Source organism: Miniopterus natalensis, chromosome 12 (genome assembly GCF_054644295.1).
Source record: "Miniopterus natalensis isolate mMinNat1 chromosome 12, mMinNat1.hap1, whole genome shotgun sequence".
In the NCBI taxonomy this organism is placed as follows: Eukaryota; Metazoa; Chordata; class Mammalia; order Chiroptera; family Miniopteridae; genus Miniopterus; species Miniopterus natalensis.
This window is the reverse complement of record NC_142092.1, coordinates 69,291,942-69,309,751: the sequence shown is the minus strand read 5'-3', so window position 1 is coordinate 69,309,751 and position 17,810 is coordinate 69,291,942. Positions and strand designations below refer to the sequence as shown.

Genomic DNA, 17,810 nt, shown 5'->3' with positions numbered 1-17,810 from the left:
GGAAGCTCCTCGCCCTTCCCCAGCCCTTGCCCTGTGCGTCTCTTCTATCTGGCTGTTCTGAGTTTAACCTTTTATAACAAGCCACTAATCTAATAAGTAAACTCTCCTTGAGTTCTAAGAGCTGTTCTAGCAAATTATCAAACTTGAGAGGAATGAACCCCTATTTATGGATGGTTGGTCAGAAACACAGGTGACACTCTGGGACTTGTGATTGGTGTCTGATGTGGGGGCAGTCTTGTAGGACCAAGCCCTTCACCCCCCTTTGGTGTCAGAAGTATTAAGGTGTAGAAAGGAAGAGGAAACTCTGATATCCATTATATGCCCGCACCGCTGTCCAGATGGGGCCATTGACGTGGGCAGGGGCCCTGTGCGCTCATTTTGCACAAAGGGGGTAAGCACTGTTCAAGGCCGCACAGCCAGCGGTGGAAAACCTTCTGATCACTGCCCTGTAACCAAACTGTTGCCAGTCTGTCAGGTGGGGTGGGTGCCATTGCCCCACTTCAAAGGACTGAGGGTCAGAGGGGACTCCCACCTCATGCCATCAGACTAGGAGAGTGTTAATGCCGGGAATGCCCACAGCCCAGGGCCGCACATCTTGGCCACCCCTGAGCTACAGTGTGGTCACTTCTGCAGGTACAAATGTGACTGTGACCCTGGGTGGAGTGGGGCAAACTGTGACATCAACAACAATGAGTGTGAGTCGAACCCCTGTGTCAATGGTGGTACCTGCAAGGACATGACCAGTGGCTACGTGTGCACCTGCCGGGAAGGTTTCAGTGGTGAGTGTATGGGGGGGCCACTCCTGGTGCAGAGTGGGCCTCCAGGGGGACGTGGGAACAGTGGTGCAGACCTGCGGGGGTTGGCTTCAGGCCTGCAGCCCAGTGCAGGGCACAACGCAGTGATGGATTCACTCGCTGCTGTCCCCTCCCTCCAGGCCCCAACTGCCAGACCAACATCAATGAGTGCGCATCCAACCCGTGTCTGAACCAGGGCACTTGTATTGATGATGTGGCAGGGTACAAGTGCAACTGCCTGCTGCCCTACACAGGTGAGGGCTCTGTGAGGGTGGGGCCTGGGCGGCTGGAGGGATGAGGTGGCCGAGGGTACAGTGGGGGCCATGGGGCTGGTCTTGTCTGCTCGACAGCCATTCTCAAAGGTTCTGCTCTGTACTTAGAGCCTTAGGCCGGCTGTATTTGGGCCTCGCCCTGCGGATACCATTGCCAGATGGGCACAAAAAAAATACAGGATGCCTGGGAGAAAATTTTAGTATAAGTATGTCCCAAATATTTCATCTGGCAAGCCTGTTCAGGAGGTGAGAATATAGTACCCTCGGCAGCAGAAGCAGGGGCTGGGCCTGGGTTGTCGGCCTCCAGGGGCCCGGGTGCACGCTGCCGAGGGCCCTGGGGGCCAGGCTGCCTTTCCCATCCGCAGGCCAGGCGCGGGATTCCTTTGACGGGAGGCCTTCTTTGTGTAGGGGAACAAGGAGCCTCTGTTCCCGCTGAGCAGAGACGGGAGACGGTTCCCTGGGTGTCCCAGTCTGTTCTTGTCCCAGCCAAGGGGATCACAGGGACTGTCCCCTCCCTAGAAGAGTTATGCAAAGAGTTAAAAATCAAAAGTCCACAACCACTGGGCTTCTGAGGGTGGGGTGGGCCGAGGGTACTGTCCCTGGAAGTCCTGAGATGGCCCTGCCTGGCGGGCGGGCAGAGGCGGGGCCATGCCTGTGGTTCCCATGACATCGGGCGGCCCGAGGCCAGAGCAATGTTTTCTTTGACCAGAGCTAGGGACCTGGATTTTCTCTCCTGAATCAGTGAGGAAGGCCGGTGGCCGCCCAGGCCTCCACACCCTGGCGCGCCCAGCCCCTTTCAGCAGGTTGCTATCGGAGCCGGAGGCCTGGCGGGAGGAGCGGCCTGTGCTGCCCCGCTTCCCGCCTGCCCGCTTCCTGCTTCCCTTCGCACAATTGTCGGAAACTCTGGCGAATTTCCTGCCTGCCCAGGTCACCGTGGAAACCGAAAGAAAGAAAGGCCCTGGAAAATCGCAGCGGCAGGCCAGGGAGATAATGGGGAACGAGGAAGATTACGCTTCCTTGCTTCCTCGGGAATCGGCCTTACTGGCCGTAAACAGGAAGACTCTCCCTGGGCCCGGCGTGCACCAGGCTCTAGCCAGGCTCCCTGCTTTGTCCCAGAGGTCCTGATGCCGCCCAGGGCTCCCCTGATAAGTAGGGCTGGGGCAGGCACGTTCCCCCGACCGTGGATGGCTTATTCCCTGCTGTCACAGCCTCTGTTCAGTGGCCTCCCTTGATGGGCGCTTCCTGCCTGTGACATGAGAGGCTGGGAGCAGGCCTGTGGCCCCTGTGATGTTGTGGAGGGGTCCCAGTCCTTACTGCCAGGCGCTCCTCGTGGGGTGAGGCCCAGGCTGTCCTGTAGCCCGTGGGGGAGCCAGGCATTCATGTGGCTTGTCTTCAGCCCCCAGTTCGGGTCCTGACTCAGCCAGAAGCTCACACGGGGCCTTAAGTACAGCCCTATTTGCCCCCCTCGGGGCCAGCCCTGTGTGCTCTGATAGTGGAAGGACCAGCAGGTAGTGGCCACGATGGGCTGTTGATGCTGTGGGGTGTTGACCCTCTGGGCCAGGGCTCCCTGGGCCTCATCATCTAACCCTCTTCCCTCAGGAGCCACATGTGAGGTGGTGCTGGCCCCGTGTGCCCCTAGTCCCTGCAGAAACGGTGGCGAGTGCAAGGCATCCGAGGACTATGAGAGCTTTTCCTGCGTCTGCCCCACAGGCTGGCAGGGTGAGGACAGCCTGCTCCCTGCATCCCTGGCTTGGCAGAGTTCTAGGAGGGACTGGGACTGGGAAGGAGGGAGGTCCCCAGGGCTCCGGCAGCTCCAGGATGGTAGGGAGTGAGCTCCCCATCTTTGGAGATGAGCTAGGGGGTTCTGAGCCACCTGCAAGGGGTGCATGAATTGAAGCATGAATTGACCTCGCCCTTCCTGGGCATCCCCAAGGACCACCCTGGGGCTGAGGAGACCCCATACCTGGGTGGACAGGGGAGAAGCCTAGAGTTGGGCTGAAGTGACAGTTTCCTACTCCTCCCCCCAGGGCAGACCTGCGAGGTTGACATCAACGAGTGCGTGAAGAGCCCGTGCCGCCACAGCGCCTCCTGCCAGAACACCAACGGTAGCTACCGCTGCCACTGCCAGGCAGGCTACACGGGGCGCAACTGCGAGACGGACATCGATGACTGCCGGCCGAGTGAGTGGGCCAGCCAGCGTGTTCACGTCTGAGATGGGCGGGGAGCTTGTTGAGGTCTAAGGGGAGAATGGATGTGGAGGTGGCTGGAGCAGCACTGGTCATACCAACTGTCACTCCCAGAGAGACCAACCTTGCCCAGTCCACCTGGGCATGGTCGGAGGGAGCCAGGTTGGTCCTGCAGGAAGTGTTCGGGCGTTGCACGGACTGAGCTGATGTGCTTTCGGTTGGTTCCAGAAGGCTCTGGGGCAAGACTGCCTGGCTACGAGCCCATCCAACATCTCCCGGTTGGCTTCCAGCAGCTCCTCCAGTGAAAGCACCTGGCCCCGTGGCCTTATTAGCCCTTGTCGTGACTCACGAAGAACAGTCTTAGGCCCCCACCCCGCCTGCCTCTCAGGCCTGCTCTCCTGTCCCTCCCCAGACCCGTGCCACAACGGTGGCTCCTGCACAGATGGCATCAACGCGGCCTTCTGCGACTGCCTGCCTGGCTTCCAGGGTGCCTTCTGCGAGGAGGACATCAATGAGTGTGCCAGCAACCCCTGCCGCCATGGTGGCAACTGTACCGACTGCGTAGCCAGCTACACGTGCACCTGCCCCACAGGCTTCAGTGGGATCCACTGTGAGAACAACACGCCCGACTGCACAGAGAGGTGGGTGGGGCCACGGCCCACAGGCGGGGACGCTGTACCGGGGCTAAAGTGGGAAGGGAAATGGGCCATGTGAGTCATGTCCAGTGTCTGGCAACCTGGCCCACCAAGCAGGTGTCCACCTGGTCAGACTCAGAGCTAGCTGAGTGGAGTAAGACGTTCATTGTAGTGTGGTGTTTCTCCTAGGAGGGCCATTGTCAATTGACAAGGAGGGAACTGGGAACCCTGGTAGTTTAAGAACTGGTGTGCCTTGTAACCCAAGGAGAACTTGTAACCCATCTTGTTACCTTTTTTGCCTTGGCTGCCAGGAAGCTCAGCATTATATATCCTCATCCCTGTTTTCTGACGTGATTATCTTCGACATTATCTATACAAGTTCACGTGTCTCCCTTGTTTTCATAGCCTGTGTGCATTAGAAAGCTCCTCTCAGGATCAGTTATAAGGAAAGACAGAGGAAAGGGAGGGAGTGTGATGTGGTTTGAGAATCTGAGGCCCGGCCTGTGTTGGGGGGGCCCCCTGAGGCTGCCGTTGGTCTCCCTGAGGTCGGTCAGGCTACTTTGGCCACAGTCTGAGCCGAGGAGGAGGTGCCAGTGTGGAGGTGCCTGCTTGTCAGGGTCCTGCGCCCCCACTCACCCTGTCCCCTGCTGCCTGCTGCCTCCAGCTCCTGCTTCAATGGCGGCACCTGCGTGGATGGCATCAACTCCTTCACCTGTCTGTGTCCACCTGGCTTCACGGGCAGCTACTGCGAGCACGACATCAATGAGTGTGACTCACGACCCTGTCTGCACGGCGGCACCTGCCAAGACAGCTACGGCACCTACAAGTGCACCTGCCCGCTGGGCTACACTGGCCTCAACTGCCAGGTGAGTTAGTGAGCTGCAGGGCCTGGCTGGAGGTGGTCTCGGTGGTACACCAGCCTGTGGCACATCATAGCAGTCTCCTGCTGGTCCCACTTCAGTTGACCCGGAGTAGAGAAGAGCCAGGCTCAGAGGGTGGGGGTGGCCTCAGTCACATGCTCCTGGGGGTCTGGATGGCCAGCCTGGCCCCAGCCTGGGCTGTGCTGCCACCTGAGGAGTCAGTTGCTGGACGGGACAGCCATCCAGGTCCAGTAGCAGAGGTTCACGGAATAAGAGCAAAGACTAGGTAATTTGGGCGAAGATTGTTACAAACTGATGTTTTTACAGGAAATATACAAAAGTATTAAAGATTGATCTTCCTGGGAGATGTTCACATAAAACATCAATTACAAACACTTCCAACGAAGTTGTTTACTTCTGAAGAAAGATCCTTTGAGAAAAGGTGGTCTGGATTTGCTGAGGGCCCAGAGAGAGATTCCTGGCCAGCCACAGGCTGCTCCAGGCAGTGGGAGCCCACGGACCCGTTTCCACCCATGCGGGATGGGTGGGTGAGGTTCTCAGGTGTATGTTCTGCATGGCCGGGTGGGGAGTGTGAGGGCTCATCTGCTTTCCCCAGAACCTTGTGCGCTGGTGTGACTCGTCCCCCTGTAAGAACGGCGGCAAGTGCTGGCAGACCAATATCCTGTACCGCTGCGAGTGCCACAGCGGCTGGACTGGCCTCTACTGTGACGTGCCCAGCGTGTCCTGCGAGGCGGCCGCACGTCAGCGAGGTAACCAGCATGTCCCTCCCTAGCCCAGGCTTTCCTAGCAGTCGTCCCCCAAGAGGGACGCCCAGGCCTCACACTCCCTGCCCCCTCATCCTCTGCAGGCATCGATGTGACCCACCTGTGCCGGAACGGAGGGCTCTGCATGGACGCGGGCAACACACACCACTGCCGCTGCCAGCCGGGGTACACGGGCAGCTACTGCGAGGACCAGGTGGATGAGTGCTCGCCCAGCCCCTGCCAGAACGGGGCCACGTGCACGGACTATCCTGGCGGCTACTCCTGCGAGGTGGGGACCCGTCCTGAGTTGGGGTGTGTGTATCTGGCGTGTCACTGAGTGCTGGGCCCTGGACTGGGAGCCAGTAGAGTAGGGAAGACTAAGCCCAGCAGATGCAGACACCTTTCAGTCCCATTAAGGGAGAGCCAGGATAATCAGGGGAGACCGCCTGGAGGAGGTATCCTGTGGGGGAGCCTGCAAGAATAATAATACACTGAGAAATTGGACAGGGTCTCCCCTCCCGTAGGGTTTATTTCTCTTGCTCATCTGATACCCACCCTGAGACCCCCACATCTATCTCAGGAGATAGGGTCTGGCTCCTGCTCTGGGCAGTGACTCTTAGCTTATTAGGGCCCCTCTCAGGGTTGGCTCAACAAGAGTCTCCCTCTGGGTCAGCCAAATGTGAGGAACCCAAGGCTTCGCTAGGCAAGAGGTTCAGGTTGTGTGACTCTGTCAGCAGAGGGGTGGCAGGTGGCACCATGGTTCCCCACCGAGCCACAGCCCCCTACCTCTTCTCTGTCTCCCTGCACAGTGTGTGGCCGGCTACCATGGAGTGAACTGCTCCGAGGAGATCAATGAGTGCCTGTCCCACCCGTGCCAAAATGGGGGCACCTGCATCGACCTCACCAACACGTACAAGTGTTCCTGTCCCCGGGGCACACAGGGTAAGGCTTGCCATACCCAGGGCTGAGATCCAGGAGAAAGTGGGCAGTCGGGTACCCTGTGACCAACCAGAGGCATCCTGGACCCAGCCAGAACCTCGTGAGGGCAAAAAGCAGGTGCAGGGCTAAGGGAGCCTGGCCAGGCGACTGGCACATGGCAGCCACCCTATGCCAGCTTCCTGTCCTGAGCATCTGTATGGTCCCCATCCTCACCGTTTGTCCAGGGGCACCTCGGGAGGGAACGGGGACCAGCGCGCAGCCAGCACAAGTCCCTGACTTGCCCGTGCCCCTGTAGGGGTGCACTGTGAAATCAACATGGATGACTGCAACCCCCCTATTGACCCCGTCTCCCGCGGCCCCAAGTGCTTTAACAATGGCACCTGCGTGGACCAGGTGGGTGGCTACAGCTGCACCTGCTTGCCCGGTTTTGTGGGCGAGCGCTGCGAGGGTGACGTCAACGAATGCCTCTCCAACCCTTGCGACTCCCGTGGCACCCAGAACTGTGTGCAGCGCATCAATGACTTCCACTGCGAGTGTCGCCCTGGCCACACTGGTGGGTGCAGCAGGCCTGATGGGCGGGGACTGGGTCTGGGCTGGGCAGGCCTCACACCTACTCTCGTCCCCAGGGCGCCGCTGTGAGTCAGTCATCAATGGCTGCAAAGGGAAGCCCTGCAAGAACGGTGGCACGTGCGCCGTGGCCTCCAACACTGCCCGCGGATTCATCTGCAAATGCCCAGCGGTAGGTGCAGCTGCTAGGGTGGGCGTGGGAGGGCTCCTTGGTCTGAAGGTGGCAGCTGAACCCCCCCTGTACCGCAGGCCTGGCCCTGCACACGTCTGCCAGAGGGCTCCACCGTCCCCATGCCCCTCGAGATCATCTTTTGTATCAGTAAACTTTATTTTTAGAGCAGTTTTAAATTTATAGAAAAATTGTGCGGAAAGTAGAGTTCCCATCTCTCTCCTCCCAGCCACATTCCCAGGTTCCCTTATTAGCGTCTTGTTTTCCTGTGGTCCATTGTTACTATTGACATTACTATTGACTCGCTGACATCAATACATTGTTATTAAGTCAGGTCTGTAGTAGTGTTATTTCCCAAGGGTGTCGGGGTTGCTCCTGGTGTTGTGCTGCATGCTTTGGGTTCTGACAATGCATATAGTGTGACAGGTCCGCTCACAGCATCATGTGGAGTTTTTTAGTGCCCTGAAAACACCGTGTTCAACCTATGCATCCTCTCTCCCTCCCTGCCAACCCCTGAGCTTTTTATGTTCACAAAATATCTAAAGGGTTCTGCTGCTCAGGGAAAGGCTGCCGGCCCCTCTCCTGGGTGGGGGCCTGGCCGGGCCTCGTGGTGTCTGGGGAACCAGCCCATTCTGATTCTCCTGTCTACCCTCTCCTGGCAGGGCTTCGAGGGCGCCACGTGTGAGAATGACGCGCGCACCTGCGGCAGCCTGCGATGCCTGAATGGCGGCACCTGCATCTCAGGTCCACGCAGCCCCACCTGCCTGTGCCTGGGCCCCTTCACGGGCCCTGAGTGCCAGTTCCCGGCCAGCAGCCCCTGTGTGGGTGGCAACCCCTGCTACAACCAGGGCACCTGCGAGCCCACGTCCGAGAGCCCGTACTACCGCTGCCTGTGTCCTGCCAAGTTCAACGGGCTCCTGTGCCACATCCTGGACTACAGCTTCAGGGGTGGTGTGGGCCTGGACATCACCCCACCGCAGATTGAGGAGGCCTGTGAGCTCCCCGAGTGCCGCGAGGAGGCCGGTAACAAGGTCTGCAGCCTGCGGTGCAACAACCACGCGTGTGGCTGGGACGGTGGCGACTGCTCCCTCAACTTCAACGACCCGTGGCAGAACTGCACGCAGTCACTGGAGTGCTGGAAGTACTTCAGCAACGGCCACTGTGACAGCCAGTGCAACTCGGCTGGCTGCCTCTTCGACGGCTTCGACTGCCAGCGTGCAGACGGCCAGTGCAAGTAAGCCAGTGTGGGGTGGCTGCCCCTCAGTGCCATGCCCGGGCTCTCGGTGCAGGCAGAGTGGGCAGAGGACCCCCAAGCTCAAATGCTGAGCAGCGTGGGGCCAGACACTAGTGAGGGGTTGCCCCTATGGGCAGGGTGGGCCTCAGATAGAGGGAGGCTTGAGTGCACCTTGTGCCCACAGCCCCCTGTATGACCAGTACTGCAAGGACCACTTCAGCGACGGGCACTGCGACCAGGGCTGCAACAGAGCGGAGTGCGAGTGGGACGGGCTGGACTGTGCGGAGCACGTGCCAGAGCGGCTGGCAGCTGGCACGCTGGTGGTGGTGGTGCTCATGCCACCTGAGCAGCTGCGCAACGACTCGTTTCACTTCCTGCGGGAGCTCAGCCGCCTGCTCCACACCAACGTGGTCTTTAAGCGAGATGCCAACGGCCAGCAGATGATCTTCCCCTACTATGGCCGAGAAGAGGAGCTGCGCAAGCACCCCATCAAACGCTCTGTGGATGCCTGGGCTGCCCCCGGGGCCCTGCTCGGCCAGGTGAAGGCCACACTGCTCCCGGGCAGCGGGGGCGGGCGCTGGCGCAGGGAGCTGGACCCCATGGACATCCGCGGGTGAGTGAGCTGCAACGCACCAGTCAAGCCCTGCATGACCCTCAGGGTTGTCCCTAGAGCACTATTCCCCCCACTTGATGGTAAAAGAGACCGAGGTTCCGGGGGCATTGAGGACCTGGGATATTCAGGGCCTGCCGCAGGCAAGGGGCAGAGGCAGCATTCCCACCTATGGCTCTTGACCCCTAGGCTCATGCCCTGGGTTCTGGGGTTAGCTCCCTGGAGGGGACCGGGCTTGAGACTCTGTTCTGCTGAGATGAGGAAAAGAGGTGCTTTTGGCACCCAAGGGAACCACAGTGGGTGGCAGACCTGAGGTGGGCGGGCACTTTGAGGGGTGTCTGTGAGAGACACCATTTTCCTCCAGAGTTGTTCCTGTCCAGACCCGGCTCCCTGTCACCCCAGACTGGCCCATCCTTGAGTTCTGGGAGCACCTGTCTCCCCAGGGACCCATTGGGGTGATACCACTAGGGCCACATCTAGTCCCCAGAGTCCACTTGCTGGGCAGGCATGGGGAGAAAGCCTGTGGCCGAGCCCTGACCCTCGTGTTCCCCAGGTCCATCGTATACCTGGAGATAGACAATCGGCAGTGCGTCCAGTCGTCCTCACAGTGCTTCCAGAGTGCCACCGACGTGGCCGCCTTCTTGGGGGCGCTCGCCTCACTGGGCAGCCTGAACATCCCCTACAAGATCGAGGCCGTGCAGAGTGAGTGCTCACCCGCCGTCGAGCTCGAGGCCCCCCGGGAGGGGTCAGGTCCCAGCTTCCCCCCCCAAGATGCGCTTGCTCTTTGTGTCAGTTGCCACCCATGGGCTTGTGCCGTGCCATCCAGAGTTTGGGGAGCACTTTTCTGGAAATTTCTGCCTGGCACATCCTTTCTACCATAGTGACAGCTGCCGGGGGAGCTTGCCCTGGGGACAAGCCCATCCGCTAGAAAGTGGGAGCTTTTTTCTCTCCCCACCCCTTCCCCCCGATTTTTCTTTGTTGGGTATTATTTCAAAATCATTACAGCTTTTTAAAAAGGAGAGAGAGAGAGAGAAGAATTGATCGATGTCATGTGAAGAGTTGAAGTTTGTATCTCGAAAATCCCCGTAAATCCTTTGTCTTAACAGCTCAGTGTGAGCGCAGCGATTTCAAGTTGGCTAATCCTCCTTAAAGGAGAGAAAAGTAAAAGCCGCCTCCAGATACTCAGCTGGTGCAGGAGAGAATTTAGCGATAGTTTGCAATTCTGATTAATCGCGTAGAAATGACCTTATTTTGGGGGGCGGGATGGAGGAGAGCGGGTGAGGAGGCTCCCGGCCGAGGAACCAGTCCACTGCCCCCCGGCCGCCAGCCTGCCACGTAGCCACAGCCTGATGCCCGGGTGCCCACCACCGGCCCCTGTGCCCGCAGGTGAGACGGTGGAGCCGCCCCCGCCTCCTCCGCTGCACTTCATGTATGTGGCCTTGGCCGCCTTTGTCCTGCTCTTCTTCGGGGGCTGCGGGGTGCTCCTGTCCCGCAGGCGCCGGCGGCAGCATGGCCAGCTCTGGTTCCCTGAGGGCTTCAAGGTGTCAGAGGCCAGCAAGAAGAAGCGGCGGGAGCCCCTCGGCGAGGACTCTGTGGGTCTCAGGTTAGTGGATGCTGCTGTGGCCTCCTGGGGGTTTGCGGGAGGCGGGGCCCCTGCAGACCCGCCGAGCACGGTCAGGGCATCAAAGGCCGCCTCGGGGGTCTCCTGGGGAACCCTGTTCAATCTTTCTCTCTCCCCTCCTTCCCCCAGGCCCCTGAAGAACTCCTCGGATGGCGCCCTTATGGATGACAATCAGAATGAGTGGGGCGACGAGGACCTGGAGACCAAGAAGTTCCGGGTGAGTCTGGGGCTCCAGGGCTTCCCCGGGTGTCCCCTGCTCCCTGCTCCCCCGCCTGCCTGACATGACATGCATGGCTCTCTGCTTGGTCCCCTTCTTCAGTTCGAGGAGCCAGTGGTCCTTCCTGACCCGGATGACCAGACAGACCACCGGCAGTGGACCCAACAACACCTGGACGCCGCCGACCTGCGAGTGTCTGCCATGGCCCCCACCCCACCCCAGGGCGAGGCTGACACCGACTGCATGGACGTCAACGTCCGTGGGCCTGGTAAGTGTGCACAGGCCCACAGGGGCCCTCTGGCCAGGGTCGCTCTCATTTGGAAGCCTGTGCTTCCCTGACCCCGTAGCCCACCTGCCTTGCCTCCCCGAGCCTAGGGGTCACTATTCTGAGAGCTGAGTAGGGGTGGGGGCATTCCCTGGCTTCCTCCTGGCTGGTTCCCCCAGCCCGCTCTGTCCTGTAAATTGATTTCTTCTCCCACAATGCTTCCTTTGAGGTATCTGAAGTGTTGGTTTCCTGACTGCATTTTACATCATCTTTTTTCTGGGGGTGGAGGGTAGTCGGCAAAGATCTCACAGGGTTTTAGGTCTTATTGCCCATGGGTCCGTTGGCCACTGGACTTAGCTCTGTCCCTTGGGAAGCTTAGATTGATTTTGGTGGCCCCCAGGCCTGGTGTTCAGGACCACAACGGGCTGGGCCTCGTGTTCTCACAGGCTGTCCACCAAGTCAGGGCCGTTGTCACACTGCCCAGAGCCACTGCTGGGGGCCGGCCTTCCTGACTGTGCCCCGCCCCTGTCCTCACTGCAGACGGCTTCACGCCCCTCATGATCGCCTCCTGCAGCGGAGGGGGCCTGGAGACGGGCAACAGCGAAGAGGAGGAAGATGCACCAGCCGTCATCTCAGACTTCATCTACCAGGGCGCCAGCCTGCACAACCAGACGGACCGCACAGGGGAGACTGCCCTGCACCTGGCTGCTCGCTACTCACGCTCGGACGCAGCCAAGCGCCTGCTGGAGGCCAGCGCTGACGCCAACATCCAGGACAACATGGGACGCACTCCGCTGCACGCGGCTGTGTCTGCTGATGCACAGGGTGTCTTCCAGGTGGGCAGCTGCTGCCAGGCCCTGGCTCGCCTACCGTCCTGGTCTGAGCCAATGCTACACGTGGACACTGGAGCCCTGATCCCAAGCATAGCCTAAGCAGGGACAGCTGGTGTCTTTATCCCAAGCAAGGCACCAGGCTGGGAAGGGCTCCAAACCCCACAAGTTGTCCTCGTAGGGAAGCCAGACTGGAAAAGGTCCAGCAGGAGCCCTGAGGGGCCTGCTGCGGGCAGGGCTTTTTCACCCCAACCCAGACAGGCTCCCATCCCACTGTGGTGGCCCCTCACACCTCACTCCTCCCTCTCAGCCATGGCCAGAGGTGTAGCAGGTGGCACAGTGTGAAGGGTTTAGAGACTACTGCTTGCTGCCTGCAAACCTGGAAGGTGGCCTTGCTGGGGAGCCCAAGATGGGTGGATTTAGGGATTTGGATGCCTGGGTGTCTGGGGAATGTCCCTGACAGAGGCTCCTTCTATAAGTTGCTCGCTGGTCTCCCTGCTGCAAGGCCCCAGGCTCTGGGCAGCCCTGCCCTGCATGGATGGGCAGGTGAGATGGGCAGAACCCAGGGGAATCACTACAGAGCTTCTGATTTCGTAATTTTTAGCGTATTTCTCTATGGAAATTAGAAATGCAGAATTGAGGTTAGTTGAAAGAAGACAATGTAAATGAGCCCTGGAGGCAGGCTCTGGCCGCAGGTGCAGTGGCAGCCTTTCTGGCAGATAGAGACAAAATTTCACAGGTACTTTGCAGGAATGAGGTCGGTCCTGCACATTGCTTGGTGCCCAGCTTTTTTCACCTACTAGCAAACAGTGATCACCCTTCTGGCCTGTGACCCAGGGTTAGCAGCATCTAAAGGGCTGCCTGCACTGTCCTGTGTGCCTGGCTGGATGCAGCAGAGCTCGGCAGTTTGGAGTGTGGCTCTGGCCTCTGGAGCCAGGGCCAAGGGGCTGGCTGGTCTTTGGGCAGCATGCTCTCTGGCCTGGCTGTCCCCAGCAGCAGCTGGCAGAGTGCTGCCCTCCCTGCCTTTCACTCCAGTCTTGCTGGGGCCACTCAGACCCCAGGAGGGTGTTGGGCTCCGTTTTGCCAAGCCTGAGACCTTCCCTGTCACCCAGATCCTGATCCGGAACCGAGCCACAGACCTGGACGCCCGCATGCATGATGGCACGACTCCGCTGATCCTGGCTGCCCGCCTGGCTGTGGAAGGCATGCTGGAAGACCTCATCAACTCGCACGCCGACGTCAACGCCGTTGATGACCTAGGTAAGCTGGGCCACAGCTCAGTCCACGGGGGATGGGCCGCTGCCACCCGCTCTGCCCAACCAACCCTCTGCCTACCACACAGGCAAATCTGCCTTGCACTGGGCCGCCGCCGTGAACAACGTGGAGGCTGCTGTTGTGCTCCTGAAGAACGGTGCCAACAAGGACATGCAGAACAACAAGGTGGGACCCTGTGCCACTCATTTCTGACCGTGGGCCCCCAAACCAGTAACCTACATTCCAGGGCCTTGGCTTCCTGACCGGTGGAGTGCCGCTTAGAACTGGGCACACGGATGGATGCAGACCCTGCAGCTTGGTGCCCGTGTGTTGTTAGCAGCCCTTCCTTCATCCAACCTGTGCTTATTGGTCCCTTCCCAAGAATAGGGCTGCTACCGCAACAGGACATTCCTCCTAGTATAGGGAGTGACCTGGACCTTACAGGTCTCTCTCCCTCCTGGGTGAGGGGACCCAGCTGTGTTGGGCGCTAGGGGGCACTGTTGGACACAGCTCCTGAGTCCCTGAGGGGGCATTGGGCCAACTGGGCCTCAGACACAGGGACTGGTCAAGGCATTAAGCCATTGCCAACGCCTTATGTGAGCCAGGTTGGCATCATCAGGCCTCACCCCCAGTGTGGCAGCCTGGCAGGACATGTGGCATGTCAACTGTACTGATGAGAAAACCAAGGCTCAGAGAAGAAGCTGAAATGTCAGAGCAATTTGGGGACCATCAGGATGCGGACTCACACCCTGGTGCTCATGCATACACTTCAGGGATCCGCAAGCCCCTGAATTTGCTGCCACGTTTATATCTGTACAGCTTTCGGGGAAGAGAGGCCATAGTTCGTTAGATTTCCCGTGGGGTCCATGACCCCACAAAGGTAAATCCTCCTGATTCAGAATATAGAATCCCGTAGACCACCTGAGGCGGGTCTCAGAAGATGCATTTAAGGCTTTTGTTTTTAAGAAGACTTGGTGAGGTTAGGTCATTGTGGGATGCTGGGTCAGGTCAAAGGCACTTTATCCTGTGGCGGGGTTGGTGGAGTCAAACCACTGGTCCCTCTGGTGATTGGGCGTTGGTGAGAGTGACCCTACCTGTCCCTTGCCTGTGTCCTCAGGAGGAGACACCTCTGTTCCTGGCCGCCCGGGAGGGCAGCTACGAGACCGCCAAGGTACTCCTGGACCACTTTGCCAACCGGGACATCACGGACCACATGGACCGCCTGCCCCGGGACATCGCGCAGGAGCGTATGCATCATGACATTGTGCGGCTGCTGGACGAGTACAGCCTGGTGCGCAGCCCCCAGCTGCACGGCACCGCCCTGACCGGTACACCCACCCTATCACCCCCGCTCTGTTCGCCCAATGGCTACCTGGGCAATCTCAAGCCTACCGTGCAGGGCAAGAAGGCCCGCAAGCCCAGCACCAAGGGCCTTGCTGGTGGTGGCAAGGAGGCCAGGGACCTCAAAGCACGGAGGAAGAAGTCGCAGGACGGCAAGGGCTGCCTGCTGGACAGCGCGAGTGTGCTGTCGCCCGTGGACTCCCTCGAGTCACCCCACGGCTACCTGTCAGATGTGGCCTCACCGCCCCTCCTGCCTTCTCCGTTCCAGCAGTCTCCATCTGTGCCCCTCAACCACCTGCCTGGCATGCCTGACGCCCACCTTGGCATCAGCCACTTAAGTGTGGCGGCCAAGCCCGAGATGGCAGCGCTGGGCGGGGGTGGCCGGCTGGCTTTCGAGGCGGGGCCGCCACGCCTCTCCCACCTGCCTGTGGCCTCCAGCACCGGCACAGTCCTGGGCACCGGCAGTGGCAACGGGGCTGTGAATTTCACCGTGGGTGGGACCACGGGCTTGAACGGCCAGTGCGAGTGGCTGTCCAGGCTGCAGAACGGCCTGGTGCCAAATCAGTACAACCCTCTGCGGGGGAACGTGGCGCCAGGCGCACTGAGCACACAGGCCTCGGCCCTCCAGCACGGCATGATGGGCCCGCTGCATGGTGGCCTCTCTGCCACCACCCTGTCCCAGATGCTGAGCTACCAGGCCCTGCCCAACACCCGGCTGGCCACCCAGCCTCACCTGGTGCAGACCCAGCAGGTGCAGCAGCCGCCGCAGCAAAACTTACAGATGCAGCAGCAGCCAAGCATCCAGCAGCAGCAGAACCTACAGCCGCCGCCGCCCCAGCCACACCTTGGCGTGGGCTCTGCCACCAGTGGCCACCTGGGCCGGAGCTTCCTGGGCGGAGAGCCAAGCCAGGCAGACGTGCAGCCGCTGGGCCCCAGCAGCCTGGCAGTGCACACCATCTTGCCGCAGGACAGCCAGGTCCTGCCCACATCACTGCCATCCTCCCTGGTCCCTCCCATGACCACTGCCCAGTTCCTTACGCCACCTTCACAGCACAGCTGCTCCTCCTCGCCTGTGGACAACACCCCCAGCCACCAGCTGCAGGTGCCCGAGCACCCCTTCCTCACCCCGTCCCCTGAGTCTCCCGACCAGTGGTCCAGCTCGTCCCCACATTCCAACATCTCTGATTGGTCCGAGGGCATCTCCAGCCCGCCCACCAGCATGCAGTCCCAGATCGCCCACATTCCAGAGGCCTTCAAGTAGCCGCTGGCCGCGGGACCACACTTCCTTCCCCAGGCCTTGCCGGGGTGATCACCCCGGCACTCCATGGATGCCAGGCCGACCAAAGGAGGTTTTTTTTTTTTTTTAAAAGAAACATGTTTTTATACAAAATAAGAGGACACATTTGGGATTTTTTTTTTAGTATTTATTTATGTACTTTTATTTTACATGAAAACACTGCCTTTTTATTTATATGTACTGTTTTCTATGGCACTAGGTAGAAAATTTTCTGTTCCAGGAAACTAAGTAGTTCTCAACCATGACTTTTTTACTTAGGATAAAGATTGTTACATATTTGTAAAAAATATAAACAAAGATTCATGATTTATAAATGTCATTTATTTATTATTTTTTGTCAAAATCCAAAAAGAAATAATGTTGGAGAAGGGAGGTTTGAGCCAGCGTTGTCCAAAAAGCTCTCCCGGGTGCCCGGGCTGGCTGCAATTTCCCCAAAACCCCACACACACCGCAGCATCTAGAGATAAAGAGGCAAAACCTCCACACCTTTGGCACGTGGATTAATTTGCATCTAAACAGGAAAGTGAAAAGATGTGGGTTATACGTTTGGGTGTTTTTGAGTGGTTTTTTGAGCAAGTGCTTCTGACAGTGTGTTCTCGGGGTGTCAAGTGCATTTGGGGTACCGATCATGAATCTTTGTTTCAGGGTCAGTGTTATGTAGTCATTCATTGGTCTTGCCAGGTCTTGTTCCTTCTGGAAGCTCCTCTGCCCCCACCCTGGCCTTGATATTTCAGCATTGTATAGCGTGAGAAATCAGGTGTGGCTGTGTGACACCCACCTTGACCCACGTGGGAATCCTACCCTTTTCTGGGGAAAGACATTGCCTGGGTTGCCCCGCCGGACGCCCCAGCACCTCAACTTGCACAGAGTCTTCCAAGTTCAGCAGAAGGTGGGCTAGTGCTCGGATCACAGGCCGTTTTTTATAGACTTGCCAGAGCCCTACATCAAGGTTTTGGAAAATCATGGCTGGGTCTGGCCTTGATGTGCAGAGGCCTTTGGTCCTGGGGCCTGGTGGAATGAAGCTGAGGCAGTGGCCATTGGGATGGTAGGAGCTTACTCTTGGGACACTCCTCCTAATTTGGGGGTGTTTCATGTGCCCAGGGAAGGAACAGATTCTTGCAATATCAAGTATAAGCCTGTGGCAAAATAAATGTCTGTAAATACATTTTTAAAGGTGGATTTTGTTTAAAAAATCTGAATGAACACGTCTGTCAGAGGTCATGCTGATGGGGGGGGTGTCAGAATGGGTCCCACTCACAAGCCTGGCCTCGGGACCTACAGCTGCCACCGCAGCTCCTAAGCGAACCCAGGAAGGGTCTGCCCGCGTGCTCGGGCAGTATCCGCCTCCTTGGCAGCTTCTCCGGCCTCGCCAGGGGCGATGTTGTACCATCCCTTGTGGGTATGACCGGACACATCCTAAGATGTTGATTCTTACTGTGTTTTATAAAATAGAGTGTAGTTTACAGAAAAACCTTTTGTAAAAGTTAACTACATGCGAAACTGTAGGTAATGAAAATTATGTATTTTTCCCCCCATCTTTTTTGTTAACTGATTTGCAATAAAAATGATACTGATGCCATCCAGGTTTTGCTAAACTTGGCCATAGTGTTGACTCCCTTTTAGGAAGGGAGGGAGGAAGGGAGGGACAGGAACCAGGAATCCCTCTGCGTCTTCTGACAGGAGAGTGATGGAGAGACCACCCAGCCCTGGCCTGTGTCCCTGCTATCTCCAGAAGTCCCACAGGTGTCACTGCATCTGCCAGGCCAACCCCCTCCCCCCCACCAGGGAGAGCGGGGACATGGCAGAGAGCATGGCACTTGCAGCCCCATCGAGGGGGACTGGGGTGACATTAGGCTGTAGGTTCTCCCGTCCTGAGCCACAGAGGAGCGAAGGCACCGCTTACCCAGCCTAGGGACGGCAGGCAGGAAACACTGTGGGGTGATGCAGTGAGCTGG

The 17,810-nt window shown here is 58.6% G+C and overlaps 1 protein-coding gene across 1 annotated transcript in view; it reads left to right on the top strand.

Moving 5' to 3' along the window:
* The window catches only part of NOTCH1 (notch receptor 1), a 44,544-nt gene extending 27,110 nt beyond the window's left edge, over positions 1 to 17,434 (top strand). The window contains exons 14-34 of the mRNA XM_016211037.2: positions 634 to 779; positions 935 to 1,048; positions 2,666 to 2,785; positions 3,094 to 3,246; positions 3,665 to 3,893; positions 4,552 to 4,753; positions 5,364 to 5,517; positions 5,616 to 5,800; positions 6,321 to 6,453; positions 6,746 to 7,003; positions 7,077 to 7,189; positions 7,849 to 8,420; positions 8,605 to 9,033; positions 9,584 to 9,732; positions 10,417 to 10,633; positions 10,781 to 10,868; positions 10,971 to 11,136; positions 11,674 to 11,969; positions 13,076 to 13,223; positions 13,306 to 13,403; positions 14,335 to 17,434. Of these exons, the coding sequence (XP_016066523.2) occupies positions 634 to 779; positions 935 to 1,048; positions 2,666 to 2,785; positions 3,094 to 3,246; positions 3,665 to 3,893; positions 4,552 to 4,753; positions 5,364 to 5,517; positions 5,616 to 5,800; positions 6,321 to 6,453; positions 6,746 to 7,003; positions 7,077 to 7,189; positions 7,849 to 8,420; positions 8,605 to 9,033; positions 9,584 to 9,732; positions 10,417 to 10,633; positions 10,781 to 10,868; positions 10,971 to 11,136; positions 11,674 to 11,969; positions 13,076 to 13,223; positions 13,306 to 13,403; positions 14,335 to 15,819 (5,455 nt within the window). The 3' untranslated portion in view covers positions 15,820 to 17,434. The remainder of the gene's footprint in view (positions 1 to 633; positions 780 to 934; positions 1,049 to 2,665; positions 2,786 to 3,093; positions 3,247 to 3,664; positions 3,894 to 4,551; positions 4,754 to 5,363; positions 5,518 to 5,615; positions 5,801 to 6,320; positions 6,454 to 6,745; positions 7,004 to 7,076; positions 7,190 to 7,848; positions 8,421 to 8,604; positions 9,034 to 9,583; positions 9,733 to 10,416; positions 10,634 to 10,780; positions 10,869 to 10,970; positions 11,137 to 11,673; positions 11,970 to 13,075; positions 13,224 to 13,305; positions 13,404 to 14,334) is intronic.
* Positions 17,435 to 17,810: the final 376 nt, after the last annotated feature.